Raw genomic sequence first — 22,997 nt, forward strand, 5'->3', positions numbered from 1 at the left:
GCCTGTTCCCATTTTCCTCTGTTTCTCAGCATTTGAGTAATCGCCATTGAAGAGACTGAACAGCAGCAGCTGCTATGGGGACATGTTCTTAGAGAGCTGTGGTGGAAGTGGCTGATGCTATCAAAAAGTGGTTTTTCACTTCAGCAAAACTGTGGTTTGACTTTTTCTTTGAGAAATGAAGCAGCAAATTTGTCCTGTTCCTTCCTGGTTTTCTTTGTGAAAAAGATGATGGCTCTATAAACATTTTCCATTTAAAATTTCATATTGAAATAGATGCAAACTGAAGCATCCAATTCCAATCAAAACTGTGATTCAGATTTTGTCTTGTTTTCTTTTAATATCGTCGTGTTTTATCCATCCTGGTCAGGTTAATAGAGAGAATAATTGAAACTTCGTAAGTCTTGAATAACTGGCTTCTACCAATTTTAATCGAGGTGGTAAGTATCCTACTGGGTGCTTGGATTCATAACTGATTTTACTACTCAATGGTGAGTTCTCTTTCTTAGCTAAGCATCACATTCTTCTCAAATGGTGGCATTTTGCTTTTTCACCAGTTTTAGAATAAATCTCATTTCTTACCTCCACACTGCAGCAGATACTGAAAAGGAGAATGGACTTGCCATGTACTATAGAATTCTTCCATCTGCTGTATGTTTTACATGGTTTATCTGATTATTTAAAAGCTTGCCATTTTAGCATCTGAGACATATGTGTTTGTATGTGTGTGTTTGTATACAAAGATGTACTGAGATGGATGTTCTCCTGTCTTGTCTGTAGGATACATCACTGGCTGAGGTAAACTCATTCAGTTCTTCAGTGCCAATATCCCCCTCACCAATGATAAACCAGTATAAATTGGAAGATGAACCAGAATTAAAAGATCTCTTCATTACAGTCGATGATCCTGAAAGCCACATTACAGCCATCGAAACATTTATTACTTACAGGGTAGTCACAAAGGTAAGAATCTATTTGGGGCTATAACAGTGTACACTGCTAACAGTAGGAGCATTTTCACTCATCTTGCTTACCATTCTCTGGGATATTATTAATTTTAAATTATACTCTGATTTTGCCATGAGTTACAGACCACTAAAACTGTATGAAACTGTGCAGTAGGTTCCTGAAAAAACTCAGTGTAAGTCTACGTACATCAGTGCTTAGGTTCTTTATGTCCCTGCCCGTGGCAGGGGGGGTGGAACTGTATGATCTTAAGGTCCCTTCCAACCCAAACCATTCAGCCTGGAGAAGAGAAGGCTGTGTGAAGACCTCATAGCAGCCTTCCAGTATCTGAAGGGGGCCTGTAAGGATGCTGGGGATGGACTCTTCATCAGGGACTGTAGTGACAGGACAAGGGGTAACGGGTTCAAACTTAAACAGGGGAAGTTTAGATTGGATATAAGGAAGAAATTCTTTCCTGTGAGGGTGGTGAGGCGCTGGAATGGTTTGCCCAGGGAGGCTGTGAATGCTCCATCCCTGGCGGTGTTCAAGGCCAGGTTGGATGAGGCCTTGGGTGGCCTGGTTTAGTGTGAGGTGTCCCTGCCCATGGCAGGGGGTTGGAACTTGATGATCTTAAGGTCCTTTCCAACCCTAACTATTTTATGATTCTATGAGTCTATGAAAATAGCTACTAATTCTTCCAGAGCAACATCAGTTCTGTGTGAGAATAACGTATTGTGTTGTGATCTTCAGCAGGAATATGAAACAGCAACAGGACTGATTCAGTTTGAAGGCAGAATATTAGCTCAAGTATTTGTGACTTTTGTCTTGCTTAAATGCAACCAGCTACAATGTCTTTTAATTCCGTTCCTTTCTAATTGCAGTGTCCACTATCACATGAATGTTTGTTTCCCATTGACAGTTGCATATGCTTTCTGGGGAAGCTGCCATAATTGTGCAATGTAAAAGTAGATTTTAGGAAACAACCAGGTATATTTTTAGCTGTCCTGAATGCAAATTATTGATGAGAAAGAAGGAATAAAGTCAGCCTTGTGAGACCAGCCAGCTTCTTCTGGGATTACCAGCAAATATTCTGCAGGCTGCATGTTGAGACTTGCACTGTTAATTTATTTTACTTGGAGTTCCTTTGAAAAGGTTCATTTAAACCCAAATTTCCAAATGGGAATGACTCATCTTCAAATACGAGGAGATATCAATTCTTCATGAAATGTTTAAAGAGTAGGAAGAGAGCTATCTTCGGGAGATTGCTAACAATCATTTTGACTTTATGCATGCTTTTGGAGACAAGAGAACATTTTCTCTTCAGGCAAATATGGCAGGGCTGTAAGGTGGATTGCTTTTGCTTTTTTATCTGTTCTATCCTTTCTTATCGTATTTAATTTGAAGTGCTGGTTGTTGATGATAAAGTAATAGCATTCCTTCCACATACCTCAAAGAATTCTTATTCAACCTTCAAAAATGTTGAGTACAAAAGCATGTTTGGAGGTTTGTTGAATTTACGTGCGTTGCGTTATAAATCTCCGTGCAACAATGCATGTTAAACAGCACACATTAATGAAAACATGGGCTTTTCGTGGCTTGATTTGAGAAGATAGAGCAGTGATAAAATAAATGTCATGGTCTGACAACTTTGCAACTCTGTAATAAGCATTTTTTCCTGCTCATTAAAGGTTTGTTGGCAAGTTCTAACAAAGGGCTACAAAACTAGAAGTGATGATGGTACGCAGAGTCCGTTAAGCAGCACAGGAAGTGTTATTGCTATGATATGCTGAAGTTTTCATTTCTTGAATGTGGGGATTGTTGCCTAGTGTCAGCAAGTCCTGAGGATGTATGGCAGCTATCTGGGGCTTTTGTTTGGAATGCTAAAAAAATGGACTTTCCTCACTGGTGGATTATTAATAACTTGCAAAGAAGTGCCCTAAAAGTAAGGAACACAACCATGATTACTGAAAGGAAAAGGCCACACTAAAACAATGACTGAAATATTTTGAAACATTGTGGGAGGCTAATATTATAAGTGACTTTTTTTACAACAAAACTTTGATTTCTTGCTCAAATGAGATGTGTTTTATCTCTTCAAGTAGTTGATCGTTGACCTTTAAGAACCAGCAAGCAAATAACACAGGCAAAATAAAATCACATATGCGTTCCCTTCAAGTATTCAATTTTCTTTTAAGTCTAATACTATTCTGTCCTTCTTTTATTTTTTGGCACCTTAACCTAGGCCTGTTTTTTCTGCCTTTGTTTTTCAGACATCCCGGGGTGAATTTGACTCCAGTGAATACGAAGTTCGAAGACGGTACCAGGATTTCCTTTGGTTGAAGAGCAAACTTGAAGAAGCACATCCAACACTGATTATTCCTGTTTGTTCAACTATTTGTTAAAATATTGCTTAAAATATTGGTTAAATTATTTGTATGTGTTTATAAGATGGCTCCAGTTTTATACGGAGATGCTTGAGGCCTTTCTTCAGTTTCTGAAGTCTCACAAGCATCAAACTCAACCTCTTTTTATTAGCTTTACATGCCTGTGATAATTAAAAATCCCATAAAGGTATCCCATAAGTACCCAGAAAGGTATTATGGTTATAATTGTGCCATTTGCAGTAATTTATGTCCTTCTTTCTTAGTTGTACTTGTATTCTTCTGCACTGTGTCCTAAAAGAACCATGTTATACCACTGTTGAAAATGACTATAACAGTTTGGGGTTTGCATGGTGGATTTTACAAGGTTTTTTTACCTGTTATTTTAGTAAGTGGAGGAGCTGTTATAATACCCGTGATATTATGCAAATGATACAATCTATTTCTTCTTCTTTCCATAGCCATTGCCTGAAAAATTCATCATGAAAGGAATGGTGGAACGATTCAGTGATGAATTCATTGAGACTCGAAGGAAAGCTTTACATAAATTCCTGAACCGCATTGCTGATCATCCAACTTTAACTTTTAATGAAGACTTCAAAATTTTTCTTACTGCACAGGCCTGGGTAAAATGACTTTATTTTATATTTACAGATGTGTGAAACCATGTCTTGTGTTAATAGAGTATATCAGGAGTCTCCCTAGTTCAAGATTCAATAGTGTCCTCCCACAGCTTGTGACAGATGTGCCAGAGGAAGACAGGGGATTTATGGAATATTCATCCTCTGAGATAACCTTTTCTTCTGTGCTTTTGGTACATGAAAACTATATTTATAGTTACAAATTGTGTTGCCATAAATATTGCTGTATATATATATATATATATAAAAGCTTCCATAGCAGCTTTTCTTGCTCCATTTTGGATTTCTGTGTCAAATTCACAATATCTCAACTCGGCATGCTTTTTGGTATACAGATAAGCTTCCAAGATGATATGAAAAGTAGTATTTAAAATTAATTCTTGTTTTGGCATGGCACTGTCTTTTTCATCTGCTTTTCAGATGTTACAGAGTTATACTAGTCTCATAAAACTCAAATACAGCCTTTGAATTTCCTGTTGTAGTTTTGCATGATGTATCCAGTTGAAAATTGAAGGTTTGTACTCAGCAAAAGCTCTGAACTTCAGCAAATGTTATTCTAGCAACACAGAAAAAGAGTTAAAGAAAACAAAGAGATGGATTACTTCTTCCAGTAGGAACACTGTTTGCTTTTCTCAATGACTTATTCCTGCAATCATTACCTCTGCTTTCCTGTCAAAAGGCTAAATTGCAAACCAGCTACCTCACCCTAAGGAGTGAAAGGGTAAAGGTTCTTGGGAGAGAGTGATACACAGCACGCTTGTGTTTGCCCAGAAAGGCTTAGCTAATAAATGCACATGACAGGAAGAGTTCTGACACCGATCTCATGAGTTTAAAGTAAGATTTCTATGCTAAAAAAACCCATGCAGAAGTTTAAGTAGTTTCATTGGGTTTTTTGAAGAAAAAGCTTTTAAACACATTATTTGTAGAGAATTTAAAAGGAAAGTACTTGGAAGTAAATACTTGTTCTGTCTTTAGGAACTCTCCTCCCACAAGAAGCAGGGTCCTGGTTTGCTGAGCAGGATGGGACAGACTGTCAGAGCTGTAGCATCCTCAGTGAGAGGAGGAGGAGTTAAAAATCGTCCTGAAATGTTTACAGAAATGAACAGCTATATGGAAGCATTTAGTCAGAAAATCAATGTACTTGACAAAATCGCTCATAGAATTTACAAGGAAGAAAGGGGTAAGTGGAAAACAAGTGTCAGTTTTATTGATGAAAGAAATGAGTATATTGGCAAAGTAAATTAGTTTTCATTGTGCCGGGCAAAATTCTCTTCCCAGCAAGCAGGGGAAAGGAGAGATTGGTGTTTCTACTGTACTTTTCATAATGGTTATTGTTTTGGCAGCCCTTCACATTAGTTTGAGTAACTTGTTAATAGGAAGAGTTTTAACATATCATTGAACTACTTGATCAGGAACTTCGAAGAAAACGTAGCAAGTTTGGCTCTATTTTTACTTGCGCTTTTTGGAAAGCTGTGTGACCTTTTGTTTTGTACTTTGAGTGGAATGTGAACAGTCACAGTTTTCTGAGCTCTCATACTGGCATAATGCTGTCTAGAGTCCAGATCTCTAAACATTTCTTTTCTGGGTTTCATTCTGCACCTTTTTCTGTGTCGACCAAGGAGATTTTAGGGGTTTTTAAATAGCTTTACCATTGGCCATAATTTCTGTTAGGATTTTCTTAAGAAGGATGGCTTAATCTGAATTTTCTCCTTAAGTAACAGCAGTTTGCACCTCTTTGGAACGTTACTTTTCTGACTTCCTGAGATTAACCCTCATCTCAGACTAGGCCTATTCAGTAGAACTTCCACTGGTCAGCACTTGAAGGGATTTTATTGTCTGTATAATATAATTTGAAGGGCTGCACTGTGTTCTTTCAGAACTGAGCCCTTGTGCTTTATTGTGCAGTACCAGACCTCAATGTGTCCTCACTAAAATGGAGAGGGTCTTATTAAAGGAATTGTTTCTTTTGATATCATTCGTTTCAGTGGAAATAGCTGGTTGAGGTCCATAGGATCAAGGCATCAGTGCCAAAATATTTCTTGGAAAACCTTATGAATTTTGACATGCTCCCAAATGCTGTAGATCGTATCTTTCTAGATATTCCAAATAGCACTGGGCGGAACACTCGTGTGCAGGGCTGCACTGTTGTGGGTATGAACTGGTGATAACTGATTCAGACATTCGTGCTTGCAGTTGCTTAACATGGGTTTCTTAATGACATCTTTCATGGAGGTTTTTGTTGTCCATTTAATCTCAAAGTAAGCATTACACTCTTCATGCCACATGGCTGCTTTGCATATTGTCTTGGACATTTCTTTATTATCACTTCAGTTGTGATGAAATTGAGTTTTCAATACATGACCAGCACGTTCACAGTGCCCTACTGTAAACATGCAGCTTCCAGATCATATCCAGCCTCGCCCAAGTTTGGCCCTACCAAATGGCACAATGGTGAATTCTGGGCTTTTTTTCTGCTTACAGATTATCACTTGGCCTAGAGACAGAAGAGGAGTAATTTGTAGGACATCCTAGTATTTAGATCAGTAAAAACTACTAAATGAGCTAACACCTGCAGAACTGGAATCAACTTCAGTGTGTCTTCTGAAGCGTGTGGGACATACCAAGGCTTAGTAACTAAGACAGGACTCGGAGCACTACTGCAGCAGAGGAATTCAGGGCAGTAGGAGCAAATCAGACTGACTTCTTCCCAGAGATGCTATGGCTCCTGTCCCTCTCTATGAAGACAACGTGAACTAATTCAGGTCATTGGGCAGTCTTGAATACAACTCTTGAGGTCTACTCGAGTATGTGTGTCCTTTTGAAATGGCTGGGGCATTTTTGCTGATAGGTTTCTAGGAACTACTTAATTACAAGACATTCATTGCTTAATTTATTTATAAACAATGAACTGCAGTTTACTTGCCTCAGTCACTTGAGCAGATCTAAACCTTAGCCTCAGTCTCTTAATTTGTTCACAGCAAATAGGAGGTTGCAATTAGTATCACTTAGACATCTATAAATGAACGAAAGAGTAATATGCATATATGTTCCTGTTAAGAGTATTTTAATGAAATGAAGGAATACGGCCCCATCCACACACTGTGGTCAGCATCAGAAGAAGATATAGCAGAGTCCCTGAAAGGTGTTGCCAGCTGCATTGACAAGTGTTGCAAGGCTACGGAGAAGAAGATGTCAGGGCTCTCGGAAAACCTGCTGCCCATTCTACATGAATATGTCCTCTACAGTGAAATTCTGATGGTAAGTGTTCCTTAAGGATTGCTTATGGCTGTATGTAAAATCTGGTATAGTCCAGTAACAGACTCTACAAGAGAATTTGTAACTGATGGAAAAAGATTTTGCAGTCCCTCGATTTACTGTCATTACTAAAGGTGCACAGCATGGGAGAGCTTTCCATTAGGGAATCTGGTTCTGTTTCCCTTGCTAATCAGGCAAGCACCCCTTCCAGATGAGAAGATCTTGATAGTTTTGCCTGGCGGGCAGCCCTTGGTAGCTGTGCTAAAGAGCATGAGGTTTTGCCATCTGCATTGTAGCAGAGAGACAGGATCACAGACAGGTTTGAGGAAGAGCATCTGGGAAAGACCTCCTCTGAAAGGAGTCTGAAAGACCTTCGTTTCTGCTGAAATATGAACTCATTGAGCAACAGATTGTGTGGGGGAAAAAGGAGTTGGAGAGGCTTTTCCCTTTCCAGGAGATGTTCCTAAATTATGTTTTCTTTTTCCAGAACAGCAGGGAGCTTCCAGTCCCCGTGCCATTATATAAGCGTGTGTTAGTCTTTGCCATAAGCTGATGCTTTCAGTTCCCTTTATGTATGCGTTTTTCTTACACTAGGAGAGAATGGAAAAAATCTCACTATAGAGTTGACAAAGTCAGTGCTGATGGATAATCAACATGATTAAGTAACTGAATTCAGCATATAATTCCTACTCTGCTGCCTCCAGGAAGCAGAAAATGTGCACAAACCCCTCTTTGTCTAGGTTTTGAGCAATGCAAACTGCAGGATCTGTTCTTGCCTTACTGCTGGGAACCCAGCTGCTGCTGCAGTGGTTTCTGAGTAGGAGCAGAGAGTGTGTTACAGGCCATGGGTAGAGCAAGACCCAAGTTAACTGAGCTTTTCCTGGCACTGAACAGAGCATTGCCAGTTTCTCAGTAAAGCTTAAGAATTATTGCTGCAATGCCTGCAGGCGCATGCAGGTAGATGAGGGTAGGAACTGCTTTGCTTAAGGTCTGAATTGATTCCTACCAATTGCAGGTCTTATTCCTCTGCCTCCCTTACAGACATCACATTTTCTGTTATCCAGGAGCATTCCCAGCCTTCATGCTATTGAGGAGATGCTGCCTGCCCATTGTCTTCTCGTTTGCATCACCCTTTCTCTGTTTTCCGATATCTGGAATTTTACTCTTGAATATCACTCTTTCTATTTTCCAGTATCTGAAGGGGGCCTACAAGGATGCTGGAGAGGGACTCTTCATTAGGGATTATGTAGTGATAGGACAAGGAGTGATGGGTACAAACTGTAACAGGGGCAGTTCAGGTTAGATCTAAGGCAGAAGCTCTTCCCTGTGAGGGTGCTGAGGCACTGGCACAGGGTGCCCAGAGAAGCTGTGGCTGCCCCATCCCTGGCAGTGCTCAAGGCCAGGTTGGACACAGGGGCTTGGAGCAAGCTGCTCTAGTGGAAGGTGTCCCTGCCTGTGGCAGGAGGTTGGAACTGGATGATCTTAAGGTTCTTTCCAACCAAAACCATTCTGTGATTGTGATTCTCAGGTATTCTCTTTTGTTCAGAGCACAGAGGGGTTCCTGTGAACAAGCCCCAGCGTGACTACCTGGCTCTTTATGCACATGTTACAAACAGCTGTTGCCCATGACCTTGTTTCTTTCTGCTTACAGTGTTCTTTATTCAACATTTGCAGCACAGGATTAGGCTGCCACGTAGTCCTGTCCAGAAGAAAATCTTCCTTCACTTGCTCATTCCTGTTCTACAACTGTTCCTTTCCCTTCATTCACAATGGATTTTTTTGTTCACCTACAGCTTGCTTCCCTCTTGAAGTTTGGAGAGGGCAAACTTCTACTCACACTAAAAACACAAGAAGGGAAGTCACACACTAGTAAAACCTGCTTTCAGAGGTGTGTTTAACCCCTCATCACAGGGATCTTTGTGCTCTGCTGCTAGGATCATGGGCAGATGAGCAGGAGAAGGTGTGGTCAATACAATACAATCCTTGTATCTTCCAGGTTTGGAAGTTCAGCCTGAATCTGGGGAAAGGGATGAATTCATAGCTAAAATATATACATCTGGATTGGCTCCTTCCTAAGTGACTAACAGAACAAATCTGGGAAGTGCAGAGTCCTGCTGTGCCTCAGGGTACAAACTGCAGCATTAAATTGGTTATGGGTCCACATACCATTATTTGAGGGTTTTATGGCAGGATACCATTAAATATTACACAAAAAACATTGTACAAGTATAATAATATGCTTTAAAACCTTTATAAAGTCCTTCTCTTTGCCATTAGAAGTCAGCACTTGTCTGCAGTTGTAGCACATTAATATTAAAGTAATTGGGTTTATCTTATAATTTAAGGACTATTTGTGATAAAAGTTGCCAAATAATCATTAAAAGAGTTTTAAAAGAGGCAAAAGAAATAGAAAAAGCATTTTTAAGGGCAGCTTTTCCAAATATACTCATTTTGCTAAACATTTTCTCTATCTAACCAAAAGATACCCTGAGCTATAAAGATATAGATTGATGAGCATTAGTGTGTATTGCTAATCTGTTACTACTCACATTTGTCCATTCAGGTTCACCAGTATTTTTCTAGTGAGTACCTGTTCAAAAAGAAATGTTGAAAAGTTATTTGAGAATTAACCTCCTAAATTCTCCTGTTGTGTTTGATAAAGTGACAAGATTTCAAAGCGAACTCAGTCAGATAAGACAGCTAGAGAAGGCAGAGCTGCTCATGCCCTCTGCTATTTCAACATGCCCTCTGCTAGTGGTGAATACTCGGAATCTCTTAATTATATGCAGTTGTGGCAAGGTGATGTAAAAGAAGGGTTTGAGATTTGTATTCTATGTCTGCTTCTGACTTCTTTTCTTTTTAAAGAGGATGAAAGCCTTGCAACATTTCTGCAAGACACGCACACCTGAGTGTGCTTTTCCAGATGAGGAAACTAAGGCTTCATCAAGGTCGCAGAGCAAATGAGCACTGGAAATGGGAGTCTAATCATAATACCATTCCTGTTTTGTTGTTCAAGTAACATTCCTTCCCCTTTCTAACTATTTTTTGACATTATGCTAAAAAACCAATACCAACTAAGACAGTTTTAAAGGAGGTAATAATTACATATGCTGAAAATAAGCACATATGTCAGTGTTAGCACATCTCTCATTTTCATGATAATTTCATCTGATTTTTCTGAACTACTTTTGGCACTTACAAAATAATATTGAAGGCTAAACTCACAATCGCAGGAATACCATTTTTAGTCATTTTTTCTAATCTATACTGTAACTTTTTTCTCAAAGAAGATACTTTTGTTCCTAAGATTGGGCAAACTCATGTTGCTGGTTTCAAATCTGAATCTGTACTAAGTTGAGCTGATAGTAAGTAAGCTGCTGTTGCAGATTTTCTCATACAAGCATACAGTGACACTATGTATGGCAGATTCTTGTGGCACTTAGTTGGGATTTACCAGGATTCTTGAAAAACACATAAGATAAAATACAGGTATTGAAAAATAAGATCCTGATTTTAAGGTTTGGTTTTTTTTCTGGAAAGTACATGTATCATGTCCAAAGTACTAAATGGCATCATTCTGTGATCTTGCTTCGTTTCTTAAATAGCCAAGTTGCTTGATGGTTTTCTGCACAAATGGCTAAAATTTGGTGAAGTTTACTACTTTCTTTCTTTCTCTTTTTCTCTATGAAGGGTGTTTTGAAAAGGAGAGACCAAATTCAAGCCGAGCTCGACTCCAAAGTTGATGCCAATAAAAAGGCAGAAAAGGATCTGGTGAGTAGGTACAGAAAGTTGAAATCTTCCAGGCCTTTTCTAACTGTAAAAGATGATCCCCTGAGGAAAGCATGTCATAGAACCATAGAATGGTTTTGGTTGGAATGGACCTTAAAGAGCATCCAGTTCCAACCCCCTGCCATGGGCAGGGACACCTTCCACTAGAGCAGGTTGCTCCAAGCCCTGTCCACTTGCCTGGCCTTGAACACTGCTAGGGATGGCTCTTACTTCTGGGCACCCTGTGCCAGCACCTCAGCACCCTCAAAGGGAGGAACTTCTGCGTAAGAGCTCATCTCAGTCTCCCAGGTTAAAGCCATTCCCCTTGTCCTGTCCGTACAGGCCCCTTTCCAAAGCCCCTCTCCAGGTTTCCTGTAGCCCCTTTAGGCCCTGGGAGCTACTCTAAGGTCCCCCCTTAAGGAGCCTTCCCTTCTCCAGGCTGAACAAGCCCAGCTCTCTCAGCCTGTCTCCATAGGAGAGGTGCTCCAGCCCTCAGAGCATCACTGTGGTCCTCCTTTTGACTCTGCTCCAACAGCTCCCTGTCCTTATGAGTAGTGAACACAGTACTCCATGTAGGGTCTCACAGGAGCAGAGTAGACGGGTAGAATCACCTCCCTTGACCTGCTGGCCACACTCCTTTTGATGCAGCCCAGCATACAGTTGTCCTCTGAAGCGATGCTTTATAACTGCATAATTTCTGTAATTCTGATCCTTATGATGACAAGGTCTTCGTAGCTATGCATGTCCTGTAAAGGCAATCATGAGAAAGATGCACAACTTCAGAAGACAGGACACTGAAGCAAAGGAAAAACAAACAGCGGGTGACCACTCTTGTTTTGTCAACACAATCTGTACCATAGCTTAATATTGGCACTTCTCTTTACTTCCACACTGGGAGATGAAGGGAAGGAGGATTTGCTGCAGTGCTCTTGGAGCTGCTGCTCCAAGGATGGATATTGGTGTTTTTAAAATTCTTGTTTAACTCTCCAGCCCAAATAGTGTTCTTTTAGCGCAGTGTTATCACAAAGTGTTACACAGAATACATAAAAATGACTAATAACTTTTTAGTACATCAAAGGAAAAAGTCCTTGACATTTCAGGTACTTTTAATTAGGGTTGTTGTAATCAGCTTTCATGTAAAGATGAGCTGTTGAGGTCGGGTTTGGCACTTGAAATGCTTATCCTTCTGTTATTTCTTGTCACTTAGCTGAATAATTCAGTTATATTAGCACTGTCTGAGCTCTACGATGGCTATAGCATATTTTGTACCAATTTGCCTCTCTGTCCTGCAGTAGGACAGTAAGTAAATACCTCTAGGTTTGGTTTTTCCTGAGGTAGAAATCCTGTTCTCTTATATCTTCTGTTGTCCTGTGGTTTCACAGGATACTGCCTGGCAGGATGTGGTCTTTTCAGAAAGTACTTCTGATACAGATCTGATGGAGTCCTCAGACAAGGCACATGCACCCTCTCTTCCTGAACTGGGACAGACAAAAAGGAGTATTTTTCCTTTAGCACAGTATTGATCATACCATGTTGAGCTGATCTCGACAGTGGTTACTCCTTAAGGAGGTGTTCGTAGTTGCTTCCAGTAAAATTTGGAGGTCTTGTTTGTCTTAACTGTTTCTGTGTTTCCAAAGCCATGTTTACAGTTTTGGTAAAAGCCTTTGGCCGTTGGGGTTATCCAGGTGTTCAGATCTTGGCTTTATCTTTCCAACCCCTCTTATTTCTTACTCAGTTCAAAAGCCTCTTTTTCTAGAGCCTGATTCTCCCTTCAGTCTCACAAGAGCAGTAGAACAGATGTCTGTCTGTCTCATCTGATCATAAACCCCTGTGTTATCCAATGGAGTGGCAGGTGTATCCTGAAGACTTTTTCTTCATTGGAAGTTGAAGGCTTTTTCTATGAATTTTAGTTTGGCCACTGCTATTTTTAACCATTCAAGTAACTTGTAAGCACTTTCTTCATCTGTTTTTTTTAGTGTTATAATTTGTTTCATATATATATATATATATGTTGAAATACTCTGCTCACATTTCAAACCAGACTGATTTTAGAACCAGAGGTGGTCATACTATATGTTAGTGTCATTGGAATTGGTGTCAAACACCAAGTTTGGCTGTATTTGCACATTTCTATTCCTAAGCAGAACTTATGTAGCTTCTAATGATCTCATAGATGTCAGATTGAACTTGTCAGTGCAATTTAGTAGCCAGAAATTCTGCTGACAACGAGTGGCACGAACTCTAATCTCATTTGAAGTGTATTTCCACCATAGATAAGGAATCTCAGACTGTCATTATAGCTGATAAAAGCCTGCGAGATCTTTAGCACTGGTCATGACAACCATTAGATGATTTAACCAACAGGAGGTTATACAGCAAGAGAATGCAAAACATCTCCAAGGTCAGTGCAGCTGAAAGAGGCTGGAATCACAAATCAAACCTTAGGAGATGTCAGGTTCATTGGCTGAGAAAAACTGTTTTCTTGAGTTGTGCTTCTGCCACTGGGTTTTTACAGAGCTGCTGGTGGTGCTGCTAAAAAGCCAAAACCTTGTTTCCCTCTCCAAAAGTTAGTCCGTGAAGTGGGCAGTTGTTCACAAGATGGAAGGTTTGAAAACTGTGAGTTTGGATGCAGGTTTGACAGAGGTATCTGGGAGGACTTTGCTTATCTAGACCTTCCTTGCCTCCAGCCTGAAAAGATGTTGGGAGTTTGTGGCTCTTCCTCTCCCACACTCCATTCTGAAAGCATAAACAGCAATGCTAGAGCATCCCTCTGTGGCTTGGGAGTTTTTAACAGTTTTGGTACTGCCACTAGTTCTTCTGACTTTGGTTGGTATAATGTGCTCTGACAGAGACAGATGAGCATTAAATGCTAACTTCAGGATTTTTGTGTTCAGGCTTGGAACTGAGTAGTAAAGAGAGGAATTGCTGGATCTATCACATTCTGAATATATCTTATGTTTTGACTCACAGAATCACAGACTCACTAAGCATTGGCCTACAAGGATGCTGGAGAGGGACTCTTCATCAGGGACTGTAGTGATAGGACTAGGGTTAATGGGTTCAAACTTAAACAGAGGAAGTTTAGATCCTGGTGCTGGGCACCAACTCCAGGCTAAGAAGAGTTAGTATTACCAAGCTGTAGGATTAGTTCACAGAGCAGATAGGAATTTGTGCTGTTTTGCATAGTGTGACTGTAAAATCCTGTGTCACTTACCAGGTAATTTGGCTGTTAGGCCAAGTCTCTTTGGCTACAGGTTCACATCTGGTTGTGTTCTGCCCTAGCAGTGCCTGGTTCCCACTTCCTGTCCCATGTCTGAGGTCTGATGAGCACTATGCTGTCCTTCACTGATGGGAGACTTAATTTATCCTACTAGCTGCTTCAGTGAGATCAGTGTAAGAAAACTGATTCAGAATCATATTTAATTTGCAGGATAAGTTGTGTAAATGAGGAACACATTAGGTAGATGGTTTTGTTGGACCAAGCCATTCTTCTTTGGTTTCTGCTGTCATGGCAGCTGAAGAGGGTGGCATTTATGTTATAAGTTGTGAAAAAGTAGAACTTAAACCTCTCTATTTCAGATGAAGAAGCGTGGTATAACGCTGTCTTTTGACCTTAAGTCCAACCCTTACCTTGACAGAGCACACAGCTTCTTTGGGCTGTAGAGGGTGATGTTTAAACCACCAGAGTCTGCCTGTCCACATCATGTTGTGACTACACCGTGGAAGAAATTCAGAGTTCCTAGAAAAGGCAAGACAAGAAACCCCTGTAAAATAAATGTCTCAAAGATACGAAGCATGAGATAAGAGGAAGCTGCCACAACCAAGAGTTCAAAGTCAGAGAGGTTCTTTATGTGTGCAGCCTAACTCATTCCCATACAGAGGCTTTTTTTTCTTGTAAAAGCAGAAAATGGATTCAACTGCCTTTCATACACCAAATCATCTGAAAACATTAACTGTTTTCAGTATTCTGTGTCCATTCAGAATGTTTTGGTATTTGAAGGAAATGCAATTAACGTGGGACATGTCCAAGATACCAAATCCAGCCGCCTGTAATTCCTTTAAAGGTGATTTCCCCACACTTAAACTTTAGATTAACCTTTTCATATTGAATACAGTGTTGGCACTTGAAATTACCTGTGTCCATAGTTTAATTACTGATCTGGCTTGATAATTGAACTTGGGCTTTTCAGCTCCATCTACTTCCTCATTTCCGTTAGCTGAAAAGTCACTTTGTGTTTGTACAGTGAGTAGAAGCAAATGATGGCTGTAGAGTAGCCCTCAAGGGTTTGGGCCTGGATCACTGTGGAAGAGTTTCTTCTCTGCAGAAGTCCTTTGGTTTACTTTCTTGCTCTGCTTCTGCATTTCTCTCATATGGTCACACAGGAAAAGACAGCAATGTGATAGGCAAGAAGTCAGGCAGTTTGTGCTTTTGATTTCTGCTGTCTTCTCCCCATTCTGTTTTCTCCTGAGGTTCTCAAATGTTCTGTCAGGGTTTCCTCAGTTTTTCTGGCCAAATCTACTGTGTATAGTTGATTTGGCATTTTCCTTTCTAGATGCATTACTGTCAAGTGCTAGTGAAGAGGTGCCAGAGTCTGTAACTTCTCAGTCAATACAAATCTCTTCAGCATCACTTTACTTCTGGTCTAGAATTTCTATTATTAATATCTCAGACTTTTTCCCAAGTTATTCATTAAGAATAAAACTTACATTTTCTCTTGGGGCCTGATTTTCTCTCCTAGGTTCAATACCAACTTCGGTTCAGCACTTCTCTTTCTGTGCACTTACAAACACTTGATTTCAGTCCCTTTGAAATAGCGCCTTTACTAATATTTTTCATGTTTACAATTCATACTTAGTTCTCAGAAGAGATTGGGAAACTTGAAGACAAAGTCGAATGTGCCAATAATGCCCTGAAAGCAGACTGGGACAGGTGGAAGCAAAACATGCAGTGTGACATGAGATCAGCGTTCACTGATGTGGCTGAGAATAACCTCCGTTATTATGAAGAGGTAAAACCACTTCCACAATAGCAGTGTTATTCTTTCACAGATTATTTCAGTGGAGAAGTCCATGGGTTGTCTGTAAAGAGGAATTTTTGCATTTCAGTCCAGACCTGTGTTAAGTTCAGAATCAGTTTTTGTGCGAAGAGGGAGGCAGTTATCCTTAACTGGACATGTTTCAAGCCATATGTGTTTTATTTGTTCTCAAGTGCTTGATCCTGAGTTCATCATCGACAGAGGGCACTCTAGTTTTACTAACCATTTAACCACATAATTTGGGCCATATTTTGTGGTTCAGTGTCAGCTGCTATAGTTCAATTTGGAAATCCTTTGCTGTAACTGCATGAAGAAGCCCTCTGGAAAGCTGAAACTTCTGTTAAATGTATGAGGATAACATTGAAATGTGATTCCATTTCAGACAGCACAGTCAGGAAGTCCTTATTACTTTTCTAAAGGAATTGTGTTTCATGAAATAATCAGACTTTAGGAGGAGAAAGAAGAATGCAATTTTTAGAAGTTAATCTGAAAAGCTTAAAAAAATACAAATGCTGCAAGTATGTAAAGTGAATAAATCAAATCTCTTTATCATGGAAACTTACTCCTTCAGAAAGGAAGAAAATTGGTTGAAATTAGATTCTTATTTTCATATCAAATGCCACAGATAATATTCTTGGTGAGAATTCCCTTTTACAAGGATGTATACTTGCAATATATAAGCTATCTATTAACCATAAATCAGTGATTTCACAGATCTGTGTGGCTAGCCGTGATTTCCAATCCTGTATGCTGAACTTTTTATGGCCAATGACGGTGTCCTGATTTTACAAATCACTTTGTTAAAACATAATTGAAAAGACAGAGCTGTTGATCATAATCTAATTAATTAACATCCAGTCTATGAGATGCATGGACATCGACAAGCTGTTGTTCTCTATTAAAATCAAAATATCTCCTGAAATCAGGCAGCAAGCTTTTGGCATCCTTTCACGTTTTCCTCAGTTATTGATGATCTCTGACTTCTATCTCAGCAATACGTATGTAAAAACGATGCGGAGTGGATTGGAATATTTTGTTAATGAACGATTTGCTAAATTAAAATCCCAAAATAATAATTTATTTCTCTTTCCTGTCTAGAAATGCTTTTTTGCTGATTAGACTTTGAATTCAGAATAGCAAAGCTCATCCTGTACATTGAATTACTCTCATTAAGTCACAAACTGGTTTAGCTGTCACATGTCCAAAATTAAACTACTTTCAAGTGTTACCTGTAATTATATTTCTCCAGATTTAGTCATTTGAAACAAGCAGAGGTATTTCTGTAGCCTTCCAGTTTATTGACTGTCTGAATTTAAGATGTACTTGAATAAGAAGTGATCCTTTGCTTTTGATGCACCATTTGGTGCTTACTAGGCTTTCCTTTGCTGTAGCATCCCTCATCTTATTTCCTGCTTTTTTATTCCCCCCCAAAGTATGTTCTCTGCATGCTTCCAGGTCATGGATGCCATGGATAGGATTCATGCCCAGCTCTTCTGTTCATCTCCTGTGAGATATCATCTCTTACTTTCTAATATAGTCAGTACCTGCTTCTCCTCCTTTCCACAGCTTCCTCCCCCTCCAGTTAAACTCCCATTCTTGCCTCTCCACAAGCACTGTCCCATGTTCTTCTCTGCGTCAACATTTCACTGTGCTTTGTCTTTGCCCAGTCTTGCTGACTTCATTTTCCAAGCACACAACTAACGAGGAGTCATTCATGTTGGTGGCCATTCTCTGCATCCCTTACATTGCTGAGAACTACAGAGTAATGAGAGACATCTCATGTTTTCTGGTGGATTTTGCAGTAGAGAATCCAGTCCTTCAAGAGTATATAAAACTAGCAAACACCAGTGTGATCAAGTCCAACATTGACATGCATCAAAGTGCACTAGAACATCTAAAATGTTATTTTGTCTTTGTCACAATATGAGGAAAGAGTATGACCTTACATTGTTTGGATCTCTCCTTATTTGTAGTTGTCTAAGGGTTCTGCTGTCAATCTGTCAAGCATTGCTTAAAAGATGTACTTAAAAGGGTATGTCTCATCGCATGAAAGAGAATGTCTCCCTTAAGCTGAGTTGATGGTCATGTTACATGAAGTGCTACTTTCAACTGTTACCTGTAATTATATTTCTCCAGATTTATTCATTCAAAACAAGTAGAAGTATTTCTGTAGCCTTCCACTTTATTGACTACCTGAATTTCATGTACTTGAATAAGTAGTGTCCCTTTGATTCTACAGCTGTGGTGTTTCTTCACCAATCTCTTTGTGTCACTCGAAGCTGTGGCAACAAAGATAACTAAAGCCCCATGTTGCAAATGTACAGGGTTATGAGAGTGAAGGTTTTGCTGTGATAATGTGCAAGCTATCTTAGAATGTTATTTAAATATAATCATAGAATCATAGAATAGTTAGGGTTGGAAAGGACCTTAAGATCATCCAGTTCCAACCCGCCGGTAACTTAGTAGCCAAGAATTACCATGACGGAGTATTTGGTATAGCTTTTGTAGCTATACCATTTTGTAGCTGGTCTCAAAAGTTCATACGGTTCTCTGCTTCCTTTTCTTTGCTTCTGGAAAACAGTTGAACACACACTCAAGTCTCTCTGTATTCCACAAAGGCTTAAAGCCAGTAATATGCTGTATTAGTAATGACTGTAAATGCACTGCTAAAATAGGGGGGATTTTCTGATACAAGATTTCAAAATTCAAAACTTGATTTCTGAAGTAAATAGCAGTGATTCTTTAGTCCTACAGAGAAAAATGCTTGAACGAAGCATGCGTTAACACCCTACCCTTTGTTTTATTCTTTTCTCCATGCCTTAGGTGCGATGCTATTGTCTACAATAGCACACCTTAGCCCAGACAAGGTGCCTGCCACACAGTTGAAATCACAGTCTGTTCACAGAGTGGAGCTTACAGCTGAAAAGGATGACTGTCACCAGGAGTATTTTCATTAAGTTAGGTACAGATGCTCTGCAGACTAAAACCAAACCAACATCTGAAGTTAGTGCTGGTGGTGGTATTATTTAGCCAGCGTGTCTAAAGCGTTCCTGGTACAAATGAGCAAAACCAAACCAGGCAATGCTGAACTGTGGCTTCAAAGAGCAAGGGAAATTAAACATTTACTACATTCTTCCTTTTGCTTTCTCAACGTGTTTACTATAGTCATGAGGATGCTTACAGCAGCGAAGACAAAGAAACACTTTACATGTTTCTCAGTGAGGATCTTTGTTAACCTATTCTCTCCAGAACAAACACCAGAAGTGGTGAGATTTTGCAGCCCAAACCAGAGATTAGTCAAACATTATAAATGCAGCAAATATACCAGAGTTTGGTTTTCCACTGCTCATGAGGCACTGTAGTAAACGCATGAAGGCTGGGTTTTTGTCATAATGTAGGATGATGTTTAATTAGTTTTGGCATGGAAAGAACATGCTTTTCTCTTGTGCATGGATGAGCCTTTTTTTTTTACAGCATAGCCTCTGATTTTGTCATGTCAAAGTAATCTTGTTACAATCTTTGCAGGTTAATCAAATAAAAAGCTACAGTCATCTTTGCTATAGTGAGATTCTTGTTGGTAATGACACAACTTACTCTTTTCCCCAAAACAGAAAACATTTCCTCATTTTCTTAACTATTTCAAGTTTATTTCTGTGACCTACATTGTTGTACAGGCATACATTGAGCCAAAAGATCCACTGGGGCAAAGCAATACTCCTTCCCCATTACAACAACTTCCTTCACAATCCAAAGCCCCTCCTGTGCCTCTCTAGCTAGTAAAAGCTGTAGAAAAATAGACGAGATTTGTTGTTTGCCCTAGAGGCCTCTGTAGTGATGCATTTAACTAGTCATTTGGTTGCATAGCAAAAAGTTAGCTGCTCATGCATGTTGATTACATCCTACCTTAGCAGTGCCTGGGATTTTAGCTAACAAACTTCATGTGATTTCCCAAAGCTTCCACATGGCTGAGCCTATTTGTAACTGTCACTTCAAAGCCACTATCCATCCTTGAACCTTCACTCATGTCAACCATAAACTTTTCTTTTGAATACTTTGAGGAAGACGTTTTTCCTTGCTGTTGGGATCACTGTTTCTGTGCACTCCAGTTTTCGTTTCCATGCACACAGGACTATGACAATATTTTTGGTCACTTTCTCAGGCACACGTAAGATTTTATTTTCAGGTTTTACTCCAGAAAATGCCACCAGAAAAGGTATTTTTAAGGTTTCAACCTTAGAGAAGAGGCAGCTGGGACAGAAACACACATGGCACGTGACACACTGCTTCTGCTGTTATCCCTACTACGGGCTCTATTTTTAGATCTCCTTTTTACTTAGCTATGCAGTTGTACTAGATATGAAAACCTTCTTGCTGTTGCAGAATCAATGTATGACCTGCAGTAGTAATCAGAATATTTTAGGTAAAGTAGGCCTATTCAGCTTCTTGCTGTTTCATTTTGTGTATTTAGGCTTTTTTATGTCTTCCACCAGGCTTTCACAAGTAAATGGATTATGAATTTCAATCCTCATTGAATTTCCTAGGTTTGGTTTTCCTTTTTCTCCCCTTCTTTTCTGTCTCCTTTGTGAAAGCTGGCTGATCCTCTATTTCCATCTCAGTTTTCCAACTTCCAGGAAAATGAAGTACAATCATTCCATAATAATGTTGCAATATCCATCACTAACAAATGTTGTTTATGCAGCTCATGCTTCGCAGTAGAAAAAGCTTGAGCCTAAGGCACAGAGACCTAGTTTTGGGTTGGTGTGGTTAATTATAAAGCTTGTCAGCTGTGATGTCTGACAGTGAAATGAGCCACCACTGCTCTTACAGTTTGGGAAATGTGTTTTGGTTATATAAAGGAGGATGAATTAAAAACTGAATAACTTGTGTCACTGAAAATGTTTTGCATCTTTTGTCTGGAAAGACTTCAGGAGATTGTATCAGTCTGGGTAACGAACATCCTGGGATTGCATTTGGAGATTTGCAGTTTGGCTCAGCATGGCAAAGATAACAGAAAGCCATTTTCGCCTTCCAGCCAGTGCTGATACGTGTGTTTTAATTCACATGGCTGGAATAACAGAATGGCAAACCATGGAGTTACAGGCTAGAAATTAAACTCTTGTTCAGGAAAAGCAAAAGTCAGCCATTGCCAACAAAAGACTCGTCAAGAAAGAGTGATCATTTCTTGTCCCACACCTAGAAAGAGCCTAAGAAAACAGATGTGCCTTGCAGCTGTCTAGGATGGTAATCCAAGCTGTGCTCAAGCAGGCAGAAATCAAAGTCCAAGCACCACAGTAAAGACACAGTGCTAGCAGCTGATGACATTTTAAAACCAAGGTGCCACCTTCCAGCTCAGGCATCTCAGATAGACTTGCCTGCCACAGTGTCACATGAAGTAGGGGAGAAGCTGTTGATCAAACCTTCAAGGCTTTATACAAAAAGTCAAAAAGACCTTTTAAGCCAGAAATCGGTTTGCAGCACTTGCAGTTCGTGCTAGTGCTGTTTTCACTGTTTCTCCGTGATTTACCATGTCAAAATAACACTTCTCCAAAAAGTCAGTGAAGAAGTGGATTTCCACACAACTCCTAGCCTGTTGGTCTTCTCTTTTCACAGTAATTTGAACCATACATGCGCTCTGAACAGCAGCACAACGTTGTTGTGTGCTCAAGCAGCAGAAGTTAGTTGGGGATTTTTGTCAGCCACATCAGAAAAAGACTGGAGGAGTAGGTTGGAACTGGATGAGCTTTAAGGCCATTTCCAACCCAAACCAGTCTGTGATTCTATGATTAAAACAGGGCAGGCAAATTCATGCAATCATTCTATTGCTGTGATGCTATTGAAAAAGAACCTGTTTCAAATGAAAAAGTTTGTAGGATTATAAATACATTTTGCCATGAGGAGAGAAATGCTACTTGTTCTAAGGATGACAGTTTCCTCAGCCCCTGCCTTTCTGGTCCCATTTCTTTCCTATTACTCAGGGGCAAAAAGAATTTTCAGTGTGTTTAGAATATAACCTTTAAGTTGGAAGGAGAATTAGGTATACAATAGGAAGCCACAAGGATTACAAGGGAACTGTAACTGACAGTGTGCTTCCTATTTGGTAGAGATCTTTGTCTGTAACTAAAGGGGGAGATGAAAGAAGAATGTAATTAATGTTAGCATCTTCCATGCTAACACATACCATTACAATACTCACACTGTGCTCTTGTCATTATGTAAAAGAAGTGACCTTTACAGCTCACTTGGCTTGTTGGCTAACATTCTGCACATCACTGAGCTGCCTAGGAAACCATATTTTGCTCTCACCATAGCCCCACAAAAGCAGCTTGGGACAATGCGGATGTATTCTGCTTTTTTCTTCTCCTTGGCTACCAGTTTGACAGGAATCTATCTATCTGCCATATTCACATGTATTTGTGTTGTCTTTTGGTTTTTTTTAAGTGCCTTGCTACATGGGAGTCCTTCCTAGCATCTCAAACAGTGGAACTTCATATGGAAGAAGATTCTGAAGACAGACCTTGAGTAACATCTCTGCTCAACCTCTGCATAGTCCGTGCAGTGTTTCCCAACCAAAGTGCTTTATACAAGATCAAATACATCATTAAATTTAACTATTAAGAATCAGTGAAACCAGCTTATTGAAAACTCAGGTATTCTAGTCCTGAAGTACATTTTGGAACATGCTATATATTGCTCTATATTGCTTTATATTGCTTAGCTGTGATTTTACATATTTTTATGCAAGTGTTTGCATACAATTGTTTTCATAAATATTGCATAATTTGGATATAAAGTATTTTCAAAATGTGAAAATAGCTTCATTTTAATAAAAAGTTTAATAAGAGAAGCTTGTTTTTGTTGTGGATCTTAGCCTGGAAGAAGTATTTTGGTATTTTAGCATGCTTGTTCCATTCTCTTTGTTAGTAATTTCCTGTGAAATTACCTAGTGTAGTCTTCAAGGAGCTCTTTAGGATTTA

The 22,997-nt window shown here is 39.6% G+C and overlaps 1 protein-coding gene across 1 annotated transcript in view; it reads left to right on the forward strand.

Moving 5' to 3' along the window:
- SNX7 (sorting nexin 7) overlaps positions 1 to 22,542 on the forward strand; it is a gene marked incomplete at both ends in the record, with an annotated part of 28,168 nt that extends 5,626 nt beyond the window's left edge. The window contains 8 exons of the mRNA XM_080623071.1: positions 778 to 960; positions 3,213 to 3,323; positions 3,785 to 3,949; positions 4,940 to 5,144; positions 7,023 to 7,222; positions 10,910 to 10,990; positions 15,844 to 15,996; positions 22,462 to 22,542. Of these exons, the coding sequence (XP_080479197.1) occupies positions 778 to 960; positions 3,213 to 3,323; positions 3,785 to 3,949; positions 4,940 to 5,144; positions 7,023 to 7,222; positions 10,910 to 10,990; positions 15,844 to 15,996; positions 22,462 to 22,542 (1,179 nt within the window). The remainder of the gene's footprint in view (positions 1 to 777; positions 961 to 3,212; positions 3,324 to 3,784; positions 3,950 to 4,939; positions 5,145 to 7,022; positions 7,223 to 10,909; positions 10,991 to 15,843; positions 15,997 to 22,461) is intronic.
- Between the last annotated feature and the right edge of the window lie 455 nt (positions 22,543 to 22,997).

This window comes from Psittacula echo (genome assembly GCF_963264785.1).
Source record: "Psittacula echo genome assembly, chromosome: 7".
NCBI lineage: Eukaryota > Metazoa > Chordata > Aves > Psittaciformes > Psittacidae > Psittacula > Psittacula echo.